This window comes from Echeneis naucrates, chromosome 8 (genome assembly GCF_900963305.1).
Source record: "Echeneis naucrates chromosome 8, fEcheNa1.1, whole genome shotgun sequence".
NCBI classification, from domain to species: domain Eukaryota; kingdom Metazoa; phylum Chordata; class Actinopteri; order Carangiformes; family Echeneidae; genus Echeneis; species Echeneis naucrates.
Window position 1 is genome coordinate 6,556,706 of NC_042518.1, and position 15,490 is coordinate 6,572,195.

At 41.1% G+C, this 15,490-nt stretch overlaps 1 protein-coding gene and 1 long non-coding RNA gene across 5 annotated transcripts in view; one reads left to right on the forward strand and one right to left on the reverse strand.

Annotated features, from left to right (window-relative positions):
• Positions 1-15,490, reverse strand: part of septin9a (septin 9a) — a 56,349-nt gene that overhangs the window by 20,994 nt on the left and 19,865 nt on the right. For all 4 annotated transcript variants that reach the window (XM_029507596.1, XM_029507597.1, XM_029507599.1 and 1 more), the window contains one exon: positions 8,439-9,191. In XM_029507596.1, coding sequence (XP_029363456.1) covers positions 8,439-9,191 — 753 coding nt within the window. The remainder of the gene's footprint in view (positions 1-8,438; positions 9,192-15,490) is intronic.
• On the forward strand, positions 62-3,015 carry LOC115046993 (uncharacterized). The gene is made up of 3 exons (XR_003840994.1): positions 62-126; positions 528-2,512; positions 2,875-3,015. It is a non-coding gene; the product is annotated as an uncharacterized LOC115046993 (long non-coding RNA).

A 15,490-nucleotide genomic window follows, 5' to 3' on the forward strand; every position in this document is an offset into this window, starting at 1 on the left:
TGAGGAACTACAAGCCATACTTGTTTCCCTGGTTTCATTAACCAGGAAATTATAACCACCAGAGAATTACAACTGCTGCCACAGAAGCACAGAGCTCAGATACCTGACAGCAACAAATGAATGCAGGTGAGTGGTCTTATTTTTGGATAGTTCATTTAGGCTATAAGTCTGTGGTAATATTCACATGTTCTCGCTTTTCATACAGACATTTTGGTATTTCCTTCCTTCATGATACAGCTTTTCTAGTATAAATATCACCTAGTGTTACTAAACAGAATAACTGCTAGGTACCTGCTCATTTTAATGAAATTGGACAGCTGAGAGATGCTATCACCCCTTCACCTCCTCTTATTAATAGATGGGTGAGCAATATTAAGAGAAATCTACATCTTTTAATGGCTATTGTAGCAGAGTGGACATACTTTGATATTGACTACATAGATGCATGCCTCATTACAAATATATGTGTGAAATGAAAATGTAACTACAGATGAATAAAAAAACTAAGCTTTTAAATATTCTTCCAGGATGATGAGGATGTCTGGAAGAGTCATTAATCTCTGTTTAGCCCTGTTCCTTAATCTGGTCTCTGTGTCAGCTGTCCAAAAACTCAATTCAATCAACGATTTGAAAAAAATGTACTTTGGCCAGTTTGGCCAATCTGTGCCCAAACACAGTCTTCTGCTGCTCCACTGGTTTGCCAATGTAGTTGAAATTGAGAGTAGTGGTGATGTACACCTGACCTTTGACCCAAATGATGATTATGGCTCGCATCATTATGGAAACTTTGAGCGCTTGCTGCCTTATGGATACAAGTACTACACTGTTGGCAATCTCCATCAAGACTCCCCCGTGGGACTTCCATCCTATGTCACCAATCCCATTCGGGAAGAGTATAGGGGAAGGAACATGGACCGGATCATTATTGGAATCCGTGAGCCGAACAGAGGAAGCCAAGGACTGCAGTGGATAAACACAGTGTACCTTACACAGCACTATGGGACTGAAAATCAGGGCACAGGGTATGATCCAGACCGTACGTATCAGATCACCACCAATCTTTTAAGTGAGCTCAGACAGTTTTCTGTGGAGAATTACCAATTCTCACTGTCACAGCTCAGAGATCGCTTTGGAAGTAACGCAAATGATCAACAGTTACAGGACATCAGAAACACATGGGGTCACCTTGCTTGCCTTGGACTGCTCCTGTTTATTGTGATCCAGGAAGGGTGTTTTTCTAACATATTCCACTGCACACTGCAGAGTAAAGCAAGAAACAACACTGACACAGCTAACAGACAAACATATGAGAACACCAATATTTCAGATAGTGCCTTTCGTGTTATTTTATTCATTATTGCATTTGTCATTTTTTGGGTACTTTTTCCATCTCTAGGTGTGAGAAGATAGAGGAAACGGGAAGAACATATTCCTACATGCTGTCTAAAACAAAGTTTGATTGCATTGTTTTTCACTGCTGGTGAGGGCCTATTAGTTGCTTTACTTTGGCTCTACTGCTTTTGTACCATAATATATAATATACAGAGTTGCTGTATTGAACAATTTCACCTATCCGAGGGATCAATTTTTATTTTATTTTGCTATATAAGGATATAGGCTTAGTATGACATAAGGTTTACTACAGTGAAAACTATTTACACATCTTCCAGGTGAGGTGAGATCTGAGGGAGTGCGATGCATCAGAAAATACAGCTCTAATGCCGTTAGGGCTTCCCTTAATTGTACGTAATGCCCTGCTCTGGTATGGTCATAAAGATCCAGTTTTTTATTTCATGCAACAATTAATGTAAGGATGTTCAGTCTAAAATTAGTGACCAACTGCTGTTTCATGACGTGTCTATTAAGAGATAAAAGGAACTAACTGATGAATAATTGAGATGTAAATGCTTCTGTTAATCTATTTGCGTTAACAAATAACAACATACAAGAATGTTTTTACATATGCTTTTGTATAATGCTAAAAACTGTGCATTTACTAAACATTACCTATTTTTGATCAATGCAAAGAACACTTTAAATACAAACTTGTGTCTTGTGTTAAATTCCAAAAAGGATAAACTGGGTCCTGGTGAATTAGTTTGAATCCGACTAAATCAAATTTGATATAGAGTTGTGACACATTTGGACTGAGCTAAATTTGAAATTTTGGTATATTACACGGAAACAGTTAAATGTAACCCTAAACCTGAACCAGAAACATCAGGCATTAAAACAAGGAAGTAGTGTCATTTGAAACTGATCGGCAGATCTCCACTCACCAGTCCAAAGAACATTTCCACTGTTAAACTCTAAACCTGTTTATGAAATCCGCCCCCCCCCCCTTGACACACTTGAAAAATCTCTCTCTCGAAGCTGTGTGAAGCCTCCTGCAACCAGGAAGTTGTTTTTTTTTTTTTTAGTTTCATTTACTAGGAAAAGTAACTATCGAGTATTGCAGCTTCTCTCACACAAACACAGAGCTCAGATAGCAGACAGCAGTGGACCGACTCAGGTGAGTGCTTATTCTCTCGGTTCTTTGGTTTACTTTGGCTTCCGTTTGACTTGAATAGTGAGACATTTAACTCCAATCTACGACGTAGACTTTAAAAATACTTTGAAGCATAAGACTAATGTTGAAAGACCTACTCTTATTTGATTGCCTTGTTTGTTATTCAGTTTGGAGTAGATTTCACTGCGCTTTCACAGAAGCAGGAAGTTACATATGTTTTACCTTTGAGATCCCTTAAAATGAAATTGGATATTATAAATCCTGTGCATAACAAATGAATAACACATTAAATCCATCTGTAGTTAGAGAAATACATGACAGCTTCAATTAATAAGTAAACTAATGACACAATAACGTCGTTACAGGACAGTGAAGATGTCAGGACGAGTCACGAGTGCCTGTTTAGCTCTGTTGTTTACCCTGACCTCAGTGTCAGCGGTGCAGAAGCTCAATTCAATCAACGACTTGAAGAAACTAGACTTTGGTCAATCTGTTCCCAAACACAGTCTCCTCCTGCTCCACTGGTTTGCCAACGTAGTTGATATTGACAACAACAATGTGATATATTTGACTTTTGATCCAAGGAATGGAGATTACGGCTCACATCATTACGGCAATTATGAGCAACTGCTGGACCCGGTGCCTCAAAGAAATATCAGATACTACACTGTGGGCAATCTCAACGAAAACTCAAACATAAGCCTTCCAGATTATGTTCTCCATTCCCGAAGAGGGTATGATGGAAGAAACAGGGACAGGATCATTTTCAGAGTCATTGAGCAGACAGCAGGACAGCAGAGAGTGGACAGAGTGTACCTCACACAGCACTATGAGACTCATGAAAATCGAGGAACAATGTATGATCGAGATCATACCTACCAGATCACTGCTCATCTTTTAAACGAGATCATACAGTTTTCTGTCGAGGGGGACCAAGAATCTCTATCAGAGCTCAGAGATCGCTTTGGAAGTAATGCAAATGATCATCAGTTAAGGGACATCACAAACATATGGGGTCACCTTGCTTGCATTGGACTGTTCTTGTTTATTGTGATCCAGGAAAAGCACGCCCCTAACCAACGAAACAACAGACCTCAGCGTTCAATGAAAAGAAATGAACATGCTATCATCAACATGCCAGAAGATGGCCAAAATGCTCGTGCTGTAGGGATGTTTCCATTACTTGTTGCGCATCGGCAAAATATACAACTTGAGGTGAAGACCGGGAGGAATGGGAAAGCCAGGATTGTTTGGAGCAACATTCCTGAGCATCGCCTCAAAAATGGGGTGATGGCAGTGCTTTTTGAGAGCGATAAGGACGATGAAGCCAGAACTCATGAGTTAATTAGGAACAGAGAATCAGGTAGTTACGACACGTCTGTACCCCTGAATGAAGGACTTCAGGTCCGACTGCACAAGGTGAAAACACAGTGCTGCTTTTGGAAAACCATGGGAGAAGAGATATGCAGAGGACCTGAATTTCAGAATCCCAAAGCAGTCAATATCGCAGGCTACGATGCAAAACTCCAGCTCTTTGCAAAAGATGGTAAAGCTTCCGCCCGCTTATTTGTTAAGAAGACTTTTCGTGAATGGATGTCAGAATTTAACAAGTCTTGGGTGGGGTTCTATACCTCTCCAGATAAAGACACAGATCAGTATGAATGGTGGCAGTGGCAATGGGCAACTAAATTCAGACCTAACTACGATATAGAGGACCGTTCTTATTATGTCTATGAATATCAATCAGGAATGGCAATTGCCCCAGGAGTGCAAGTCCGATTCATAACCAAGAATAAAGAAGTCAAAGTGCATACCCCAAACTGGGAGTGATGTTGATACATAGAGATTTTCTCTTATTTAAATTTACAGTGTTTACATCTATGTAATGACCATCAGAAGGGAACTCCACACGTTGCAAAGAGAAGTTTCATTGTATAGATGTCTACAGGAAAATGCTCCTACTTGATTTATTACTGCATTAAAAGGCTTTCCTTGGTACTTTATAATGTCAATCACTTTCATGTATTATTCAATGAAACTTTTATTTTTTGTGGTGTGGCTACCATGTAATTAACTGAATGTACCAGAAACAGTTGAGCATAGGAGAAAAGACAGCGCAGGTAAAATCCTTTTCTGCTCAACTGTCTAGTCAAAATATAGTTACTTATGCTTAAAAATAAAAAACGAAAAATATGTTTTTTTAACTTAAAGCTTCACATTACATTGCAACTTGATAGAAAGACTGATGTATCAGATGTATCATGACTGTCTTAGAAGTTGACTGCACTCAACTGCACTCAGGTGCCGTTCATTTTTACAAGTTTGGTCAGTCAACTCAACGTTATTTCAGACTATAGGATCGGAATGAAAACCATAACTTAACACATTTTTCTCTCCAAATGATAAAGATTTGCTTGAACAGAGAACTTGAAAGACCCTTATTAACTTTCGAATGAGTCTTACCTGCTTGAGAAGAATTTCACCATGAAAGATTATAATAACCATAGCAGTTTAGTTTTACAAACACAACTGGACTAACTGGACTACGAAACAGCAGTTTGTTAATATCAATGGATCTTTTGTATGTCATAATGTACTGCTCTGGTATGGTCATGAAGCATAATATCATTCAAGGATCTATGGTGTGTTGTAGAAATTCTGCGTCGACAATGTTGTGCATTTTCATGTTCTTCCTGATTTGTTCAAAATTGTGTTTTTAATAAAAGTCATATTGTCATATAATGTCATTGTTTATGTCGTTCATTTCAGGAAAATGGTTGCAAAAAAGAAATTTGCACAATGACAGGGAAGTGTTTGCATTTGTAATGGCAGGTATGCAACACACACACCAAATTAGCAAACATAATTGCAAGCTGTTGTGACATACCCAAGTACTAGTTTCTAAGTACCGAAATAACCTTTCAAAAGCCTTCAAGTTTGTGCAAGAGATGAGTACTGTTTTTTTTAAGTGGTGAAACCAGGACAGCAAATCAGTCATCACAGCACCAAACAGATCGCAAAATGAGTCATTACATGTTATGCTGCTATGCAAATAAGGGATTTAAAAGTTGACAGTTACTATTAACCCTTTTTACTATTTCCATTTTATGATATTGCCACTCCTAAATAAAAACATTGATGTACAAGCATTAAATGTCCTTGTTCTATAATACAAAATATTTCAACTTAATTTAAGCACTTGTGTAAGTTTGATAATTGCCAAACCCTGCTTTAACTGTTAAAAAGAGCTTCCCTCTTCTAAGCAAAGAGACAATAACTGAAAACTCATTTCCATTACTCATTATGCATCTCAAAATAAACTACCTTTAGCCACATATTAAAACTGACTCTATATTATATCACAGTGACAAAAGAAAAATAATTTAGGGTCAAAGCATGGAAACTCATGAGCTGTGTACAGAAAGAATACAAATCAGAAGAAAAATCTTTTAAAAACTTGTTTTTCACTTGCAGAAACTATTCCTACACACACCTAAACCGACACCACCATCCCTGTGTTACAATACTAACTACATCCTACAATGTTAAATTAGGCTTCAAAATAAATTTCACATTGATGCTCCAAATGAAAATTTAAACATACAAGTTGGTTGAATATCATTTAGGCCCTTAAACAATATGCTAATAGGACAGCCGGACAATAACATGGGATACAATGCTGACACATGCAGCAACAGAAGCAAATAAAGAATTAAACTGAAAAACATTCCCAGTTTTCCCCATTTTAAGCTATAAAATATTTATGTCAAAATAAATACTTAAAGTAGAAGACCTCGCCTGAATGTGTATTAAATGTACCTGTTGAGGAAATGGAAAGTAAATTGTAGTTTTGGGCATGTTACTAAAGCAGTGTGGTCTGTCGGTTTTGTTTTACTCCCAAATGATGGGAGGTTAAAGTGGGATATTCTCAGTTAGTTTTCTCCCTGCAGACAGACACACTTTACTTTCTCTTATTCTCTGCCGCCCCAAATGCACACACACAGTTAACCCTCCTATCTGTCCCTCACTTCAATGCACTTGCTTTCAAGTGACCAGACAAATGGGCAGACATGAAACCAAATTCAAAGCTGTTTCCAAATGAAGTGCAGTGGATATTAAGAGACACATAAATGTGACAGACATGCAACATAAAAAGTGGAAATTGGAGGCTTTCTATTTTTACGTAGAATGTTTTATGACCTCCAGATTTGGAATGTATCACCTCCCAGCCGCCTACGCCTGGATACTACTCCACCACTGAGAGCAGCCTGAGAACAGCTGTCTCCAAATAGCCACACACATACACCCAGAGATGAGCTCTTATAGGGTAAAAGAAAAGGAAGTGAATCTTGCAAATAAACAAGTAGAAGGAAACTGTAACCCCTGTACAGACGCAGGCACAAATTAGCAACAATTTTCCAACCATAACAAGAACCAGTCCAAAGTGGAAACTATCATTGAAGCCCAGACGTGAATTAAAATGATAAAGAGAAAGCACACCACTCAAGTATAACCCATGCCCCACAACTCCTTGCCCTGCAGAGGCAGTGAGTCTAAAGCCAAAATGAAAACACGGCTAAAGGCTAAAAACCCTGATCATGGCTGGCCAAGTAGAGGCTCATTCACTATACACCATAAAAAAGGATGACCTGTGGCTAGTTTGGCTTGATGGACAGTTTGACTCTTTCCTAGAACTTTACAAAGAATTCACTTAAAAATAAATAAATTTGTAATGAGGCCTGTGTTGAAAGAAAAGGCACAGAGTCACTTCAAATATTAGGTTTCAACCATCTACCATTTTCAAAATATCTTTCCATGCACTAAGGTGGTGCCCCAGAGTTTTGTTTTCCTTGACAATGGTTTTAAAAGGATTTAAAGAGTTGAGGAATTACCCCAGATCGGCTCATACAAGCTTTTGTTGTCGTATGATCAAATTGGCTGAATATCAGTTCCTCCACTCTTGGCCTGGTCAGTGTGAGATGTTGGACCAATAAAACAATGAGTCACTGGTATGAGGCATCCTGCCATACCAATGTGGACTTTCTTGTTGTTTCACTTCAGTAAAACAAGTACTTATTGTGCAAGTTCCTACAAAAACATCTGATGCTCTGTTGGGCCTTGGCATTATCTCGGTACCACATGTCTAATGTCAGGCAGCAGTGACTTGCTGTTCCACTAGCGTCCTCGTAATAACCAATTAGACTTGATAAATAAATAAAGCTTTACAGAAAGCAGCTGCCAATGTCACATAATCTGAATAATCACTGATTTGACATCATACCAAGTCTGTTTCCAGTGGCTGCTTTGAATTCACATGAGCTGGGGTACTTGCTTGCTTGCCTGGATGAGTTATTTTTTTACTGCTGTCCTGGGAGTGCCCTGCATCTCTCATCATCACCCTCCCTGACCACATATCTAAACTGACTAGCTGACACAAACCCACATTTGCGCTTCTGTTTCTTTACAGCCACTTTGTAATCTTATATGGAATACAAAGAGCAGAGGTCATGAATAAAATACATATCCATAAAAAGTCTTCCAGTCGTTCTCATGCTGGATTAAAGGCCAGTTAGAAAGTCATACTCAACATGAATTATACACTAAATCACTGAAGTACGCTCACTGATGCACAGATATTCAAAATAAGAATGAATGTGTTGCAAGATAAGGTTAAAATGAAATTATTATAAAGAGGAGAGTGAACGTGAGCAGCAATGAGACAATGAGGTAAAGCAATAATCAAACATTTTCAGAATCAGAAACACATCTGTAGCTTATCTTCTAACATTTAAGGAGATGTGCAGGTACATCGGCTAAAATGCCTCCTTGATAAATTCACTTCAACTAGCCCACATTTCCTTTGGCATTTATTTCTTATTCTAAATGCCAAACAGGTAAAATAGAAAACCTGCGGTGAGCAGGTACTCACTGTCTGTTGGTCGGGCTGCAGGGGCTTCTGTGACAGGTGACTGCACCCGCTCCACCCGGGGCTCTGCCAGGGACGGCAGGGGAGCACTAGGTGCAGGGGGTGGGTGGTTGCTGTTGTTCTCCATTGCACTGTTTGGCACCAAACCTTCTGGCTGTCTGAAAACAGGCAGCTCAGGCCGCCTGGAGGCCCCATCAGCTGGGCTGAGAATAGGAGAGGGGGGCTCTGCTCTTCTCTGGGGGGGCTCAGGGATCCTAGAGACTGGGGCAGAGGAGAGCTGTGCATCCATCCTCCGCGGAGGGGCGGGGGGCTCCTGGGCCCGTGTCATGCTGAGATCTGCCCGCCTGTTTGTGGAGATGGAGTTGGAGGAGCTTTCTAGAGCAGAGCTGCGACTGCTCAGGCTGACTTCAGGTCGCTTGAGGCCAAAGCGGGCGATGCCGGCACTGGGTGAGTTGTCAATTTGCTTGGAGGACACCTCAATGGAGATTTCTGTGCGGCGTGAAGACGCTGTGTCAGCGTTACGGCCCCCTGATAACTCGATGCGCCTCATGCCGGATTTTGGGGAACGTGGATTGGAGGACTCAGAGGGGGAAGATCTGGAAGAGGAGTAGTCGGAGTTGCGGGAGCTCAGGTCATAGCTCCGCTGGCTGGACGTGGAAGAGGTGGATGAACGGAGAGGGTTGGTGGTCCGACGGGACAAAGGCGAGGGGTGCGTGGATGTATCTGCCTCCTCCACCTCAAATGACCGTTTCAGAGCTGGAAAAACACACAACACCTGAGGTCAGGAAAAGTGAAAGACACACTCTTTTGGTCCATAGTGATGCAAACCTGTATGCTGTAAATACATTTCAGTGCAACCCAACCACAACCAGCACATACTGAGTTTCCTCAGAGAGCTGGAGAATTGTTTTCAGAGATGGAAGGTAACATTTGGCCTCAGGTGAACTTCAACATCTTTTAACTGGTTTGCTGAAAACAGTTGATGACCTTCAACTCACTAAACTGGCTTTAACCGCTCGGTAACGACAAACTTCACTAAAAAGAGCGTCACACCCAACACTTGGACTCGAGCCTGTGATGAATGCAGCCGACATGATGAGTCAGTGACGGTGCCAAATGAATCAACCGCTTTATGCACACTCATTTTACCGGATTTGACGCGCTTCACGTAGCCTGACAACATGACGTCAGCAATTTCTAACCCGTCCGGGGATAAAAAAAAAAAAACTGAAAATAGTCCCCTCTTCCCGCCGGATGGAGTGTAACTGCGTTGTCACTTAAAAACTGACCACTGAAGGAAGGTGAAGGCCAAACTACGCCGACATCTTCCTCCTCATAAGGTGACCGTGACGTCACACACACCTGTCGACAGACTGACCACGCCCCTTGAGCCCTCCTTTAATTCATGTGTGTTATTTAAAAAATATATAATAGCTAAATGAAAAAAAGGCAAAGGCCCTATTATGTGACATAATAGTTTTTTCATGTTTATGAATTTTGATTTATATTCAATCTTTTTTTTTTTTTTTTTGCCTTCCCATATAGATAAAAAACAACAAAGGATTTGTATGTAAAACTTTTGAACCATCTATAAATAGTGTTTTCTCACTAACTATTCATTCCTGTCCACACTGGTTGAACGCCAATATTGCGCCATTAGCTGCACATGTGCTGTGTGGCGACACCCAGCTCGCCCCAGTTCAGCCCAGAGACCAGAGGAGCAACAAGTCCTGGAGCACCGCGGCACCTGTCCCAGACAAACACCCAGGCCTGCAAAGGCTTCTGGCCTGCTTCAGAGCTGACAAGCCAAGTACCAGCATGGGAGAAGACCTCTTTTCCTGGAACTCCTCTGTTTTCACATCCTTGATTTGTTTCAGCAGGTTTAGTGCTGAGAGGCAGCAAATGGTTCAGTGTCCAGAGTGAAATCTGAGACACTGGTTCAACTATGCATCTGAATCAGTAAGAATCAAAAAGCATGTCATCTGAGCAGATCCCCAGGTGTGTACCTGCTATGCACACAGTCACTAATAATGTATCTTTGGATATCCACGCATTGGCATAATGTTTTCAAATTCCAAGGAGACAGTTTGGCATGTCCTCACTAAATCTACTGGAATACTGAATACCATCGACAGAAACTCCTGTCTGTTAACTGGTCAGGAATCAGGAAAAATTATACGGAGAGACAGTTATAAAAAACATTGTGACTTGGATTCATGTGCTTCTAGTACAGCTCCACCATCGCAGATCACTTCAGCTGTCTCTGACAATAAGGTCTTTGTGGTGTTCAGAATGGAATAATGCAATTTAATTTGAGGAGAAACTGCCCTTGAAATTCTCTTGGAGAACAAGGTTGTCAGTGTGCTCTGTTCCTTTTCAAGAAGAAGAAATAAGCAACACACAAGACCCAATGAAGTCATATGCAAAATACATTAGATACAGGAGTAAAGGCTTAGAGAGCTAAGAGTACATAGTCAGTAAGGACATAAAATGAAGCATGAATGCCTGGAATAAAAATTAGCTGTGCTGCTTATGAATGCATGATGCTCAGCTTTAAATGAGCAGTGAAGGTAAAAGGAAATGTCGGTGCCACAGACCACTTACTCTGTTTGACTGTCATTTTGCTATAATTACCTGTTTGCCAAGAATTGTGCTAAAAGTGTGGCGACACAAAAACCCAACAATGTGAGGTCCTCGCAGACACTTTGGAGACAGAGGCCCCATCAGTTATGTTTCAGTCTCTCTCCATAAGTGTGTGTGTGTTTAAACACAGCTGCAGAGTAAAGCAAACACAGCCTGGCCTGCCTTGGCTGGAGCCAAACTCTTTACTCCTGTTAACATCACTGCATGTTTAGATGTGTGTGTGTGCTTGTGAATGGAGGTAGAAGAGGAGGTCACACATTACTATCTCGCTTTTTACTTTTACTTGCCTCTGTGCATGTTCCTTGACTGTCTACATGTTTATGGATGACTGAATACAACACTGTGACAGTATGTCTGCAGTGTGTGGGTGTGTGTGTGTGCCCAGCCATTTCAAGGATAAACCCATTTGATTGGAGGTTGCCGCTGCTCAGAAGTGATAACAGTGATCAAAGACTTTCCAACCAAGCTACGATAATACTAATGAGCACCGATGTGAACCAAATGCTAACCTCAGAATCTCTCTAATAGCTCTCCCTTCTTGACTCCACCTCTCATTCACCTGCAACTGAAACAAAATCTGCTTTAAATATTTCTGAACATCATTTATCTTGGATGCTGTTCCAAATGTTACAGACAGAACTGCCAAATAAGGAAGACACTGCAGCCATGCATGGCGTTTTCCAACTAGCACTCAGATGTTACATATGAGATGAGACCATGTATTGAAATGAAACACGGTTAAACTGCCAGAAAAGCACATGATGTTATTATTCTGTTCTCCACTGTAGCATGCGTTGTATGAGCACCAAATGGACATTCTCTGCGCCTCTCTGAGCGTGACTGTAGATGAGCTTGAAGGGTCAACAAGATGTAGCACTGCCTTTGTCTTCAGCTGCTGAAAACTCCAAGAACCACAGAGGCCCAATCAGCCTTCAGAGGTGATACTGAACCAACACTTCCACTAAAGGGATCCTGTTGGGTTTTTGACCACAAATGGCAATATGGAGCACCGCCTGCTTGTCTTGTTTGTACACAAGAAGATGCTTTACATTAAAACTTCAAAATCAAAGTTTGGCCAAAAACCTGCAATCAAATTGTGATCTCATTACTATTAAACTGTTTTCACTCACACAAGAGATGTTCAGGGAAATTTGCAAGATGCAAAAAATTTTAATTTTTTGTATCCAAACAAAGCCAGACAAAAAAGCTGCATGTCTTATATTTAATTGAGTGTGTTGAATTTGTCACTTAGTTTAGCACTATCAACTATAGCAACAGTAACACATTTTGTATTTCAATAAGAAGAAGCGTCCACTGGGAGCTGCAGATGAAAGGCTAGATTTTCAAATTAAGGATGAAAACTAAAACTGTTGCCTGTTTAATATGTTGAGCACTTTGTACTGAAGTCACTCACCCTTCTCTTCTCCAACAAATGTCTCTGCAGTTTGCCACAGTAACCTAAACACGCTATTTGGCATAAAAACTACCTGGTTTTGGATCTCAAAAGCCACCTCTCTTTCCTGGAAGTGTCTGTTACAGTTCTCAAACACACTTCCAATTCCCTGTAGAAACAAAAAACACTTTCTAGTCAACGCACAAAAGAAAATCTTTCATCGCTGTCTCGTTGTTTTTAGTTATCGCGTTGGGCCCATTGATAACTCAAGGGTGTTGGCACAGGTTCAGATTTTGCTCCATGTTTCCAACAGGGAGAAAAACAGAAAGGAGTTCCTTTTAAAGCCTAACAAAGACCTGCTGTGTTTCTTTTACCTCAAAGTGACCCAGGGTGCTTCCAAGCAGCACCAATGTTGCTGGCGTCATTAGTAAGAAACCTATAGTGGTGACTATATACTGGTAAGGTTGAAGGTGCCTTCATCAGTTATCATCAGCTTCTGTCAGAGGATGTTTCATCCCAGTCGCACACAAGCTCACGTAAAGGTTAAGATAAATAGCACATTATCCCATACAGCTGGTCTCTAACAACCAAAAATACTAATTATACCAAAGGCCCTTAATAACACAGTTTCAGCGCATTATGTGTCACTGAAAGAAGCCAAAGCAACATCAAAGTGTCAGTTGGTTGATAATAACAGTTTTCATTCTGAGTTCCTAGCAGGATCTCTCGTCAAATTCCTCATCGTCACCATTAAGGGGTTTTGTTCGGCAGAATGAGGCGTGTTGTATAATTCAGAAGAGATTGTTAAAATTGCTGTGCGTGCGATTAAAGAGCAGAAAGTATGGCAGCAGTGTGACTGTAAACTGGACAGACAAATTCTATACGTTTCCAGATGAAATGCTTCATATGTTTTTTTTAAGAATTGGTCTTTACGTATCTGGTGATTAAATTTAGCTTAATTCATCACCCACTTACCAAAGTGTTGGCTACAGTGATCGGTTACTGAGTGGCCAGGCCCTATGCAATCTGTAATAAGAAGCCTGGTTGTGCTCTCATCCAGTCCTTTGCTGTTTAGCCCGACATTTTCACCCACCACAGAAATCTGCTGCGGTGGAATTTCCTCTTGCTGGACCAACGAATGCCCTTCACATGCAGCTTAGAGATACAGGAAAAAAGACAGGGAAGCAGCTCAAATGAGAGAGAAAAGGCTAGTTAGAGTCGCAACAATGACTTGTTTGTGCTCTTACTTGAACAGGATTGAATATAAACCAGATAATTAATCCGTCTAGTTCATACTACATACACTTGAATGCATATTTTCTGCAGTTATTCATTAATATACTGCATATATTTTTAATGTGGGGAGACTGTTTGCAGACAGCAGACCTCAAACGATGTGGTATGAAACTGAATGTGTGGATTTGAGTGTGCACGGTGGAAAGGCCCAGCGGCTCGGTCAATGATCTCTGTTGATGGGACTGAGGTCACAGCCGAGGTCATTATCCTCATGGACAAGAAAATACTGCCTTCTGTCTCTGTCAGTATGTCACAGGCTTCATCAGATAAAATCATGACAGAATGAATTATACTTGGTATCCAACAGTGGTGACGTGGCAAATACACTGAAACATACTCTCCCTGTCACAAATTTCCTTAAATATAACTTGTTGCAGGGAGGCATGATTGCCAAGTAGTGAGCACATATGCCATGTGGGCATAACTAGATAACTATTTCAGTGAGCAGCATATTGATCATTTTATCATCATTTTGACCCAGTAAAAATCAGTGGACTAGTGGAATACAAATACTACTACGACTATCGCCTGACTCAACTACAGTATTGGAATCGCACCCAAACTCCAAAGTTTGCTACCATAAGCTACTGGTAATAAGCACAACAATAATAGCTAGAGTGCAGGAAAGAGGAAAGAGTTCTGTTCTTGAACTTTCTTATTGGTTTCTTATTTACAGAGTCCTGTTTTAATAATAGCTGTCGCTGCTTACTAAAAAGATTTACTTGGTTACAAAATACTGAAAAAACCTGAGCAGCATTTCAATAGTGTCCCTGCAACAAAATGTATGATATTAACATTTTATGTTGTTAAATAGGAAAATGTGAAATGAAAAAGATTATCAGAGGTCTCGAGAGCCTCTGAAACAAAACTTTGTTCGGATGTGTACTGCCAGATGGGTGTTATGAAAGACACTGAAGTTTTTTATCCAGTCTATCTTTTCTTAATCAGTGACGAGTACTTTTCCAGCCGTAATCACTGTCTCTTGGTGGGATGTAATAGGACCCAGTAAGCTGTATAAGGCCACACATTTATGTAATGGCCGTGGCTGTGAAACCAAAGCACTTCCACACACTCTGCCCAACCAGGGACAACACACACCATTGACATTCACAACAGTAGCCCTTTATGCTGGGTCTTTCACATGAGCAGGGGACATCTAAAAGCATGACCACAGCCACATGGTCAAAGCACACCTCTTTCCACCGATGCCTCTCTTTTATGAATGCTACTTATCTCTCTGCTCTGTTGCACTGTGTAAGCAAGGCCAAGAGACGGGGAGCAAGAGGCAGAGATTCACCATACATACCATGAGCAAACTGGTGTTGAAAGAGGAGCAGCTCTGGACAAGCGTGGATGCATTCCTAATGGCTATGTGTTTGTGAGAGTCAAGAGACAGATAGACACACAGGTTGGGGGGGTGAGGTGTCAGCTTGTCAACCACCGCCCACCCTCCTTGCAGCCACAAGCAGGCAGGCCGAGGGGAGAGGGGCCGAGGATGGACGAGCTGCTGAGAGAGGAAAAGGGGAGGCACAGCCAGAGGACGAGGACATGGAGGAGGAAGAAGAGAAGTGGGAGGAGAGAGATGACAAGAGGAATCTGTGAGCCAGGGGGAGAGAGATGAAAAGTAAGAGAAAAGGGAGGAATGGTGGGGGGGTTGGGGGGTGGCCAGGTGTTCCCCTCACAGCTGTATTGGTCAGTTACTGTCTCCTGAGTGCTGAGCATG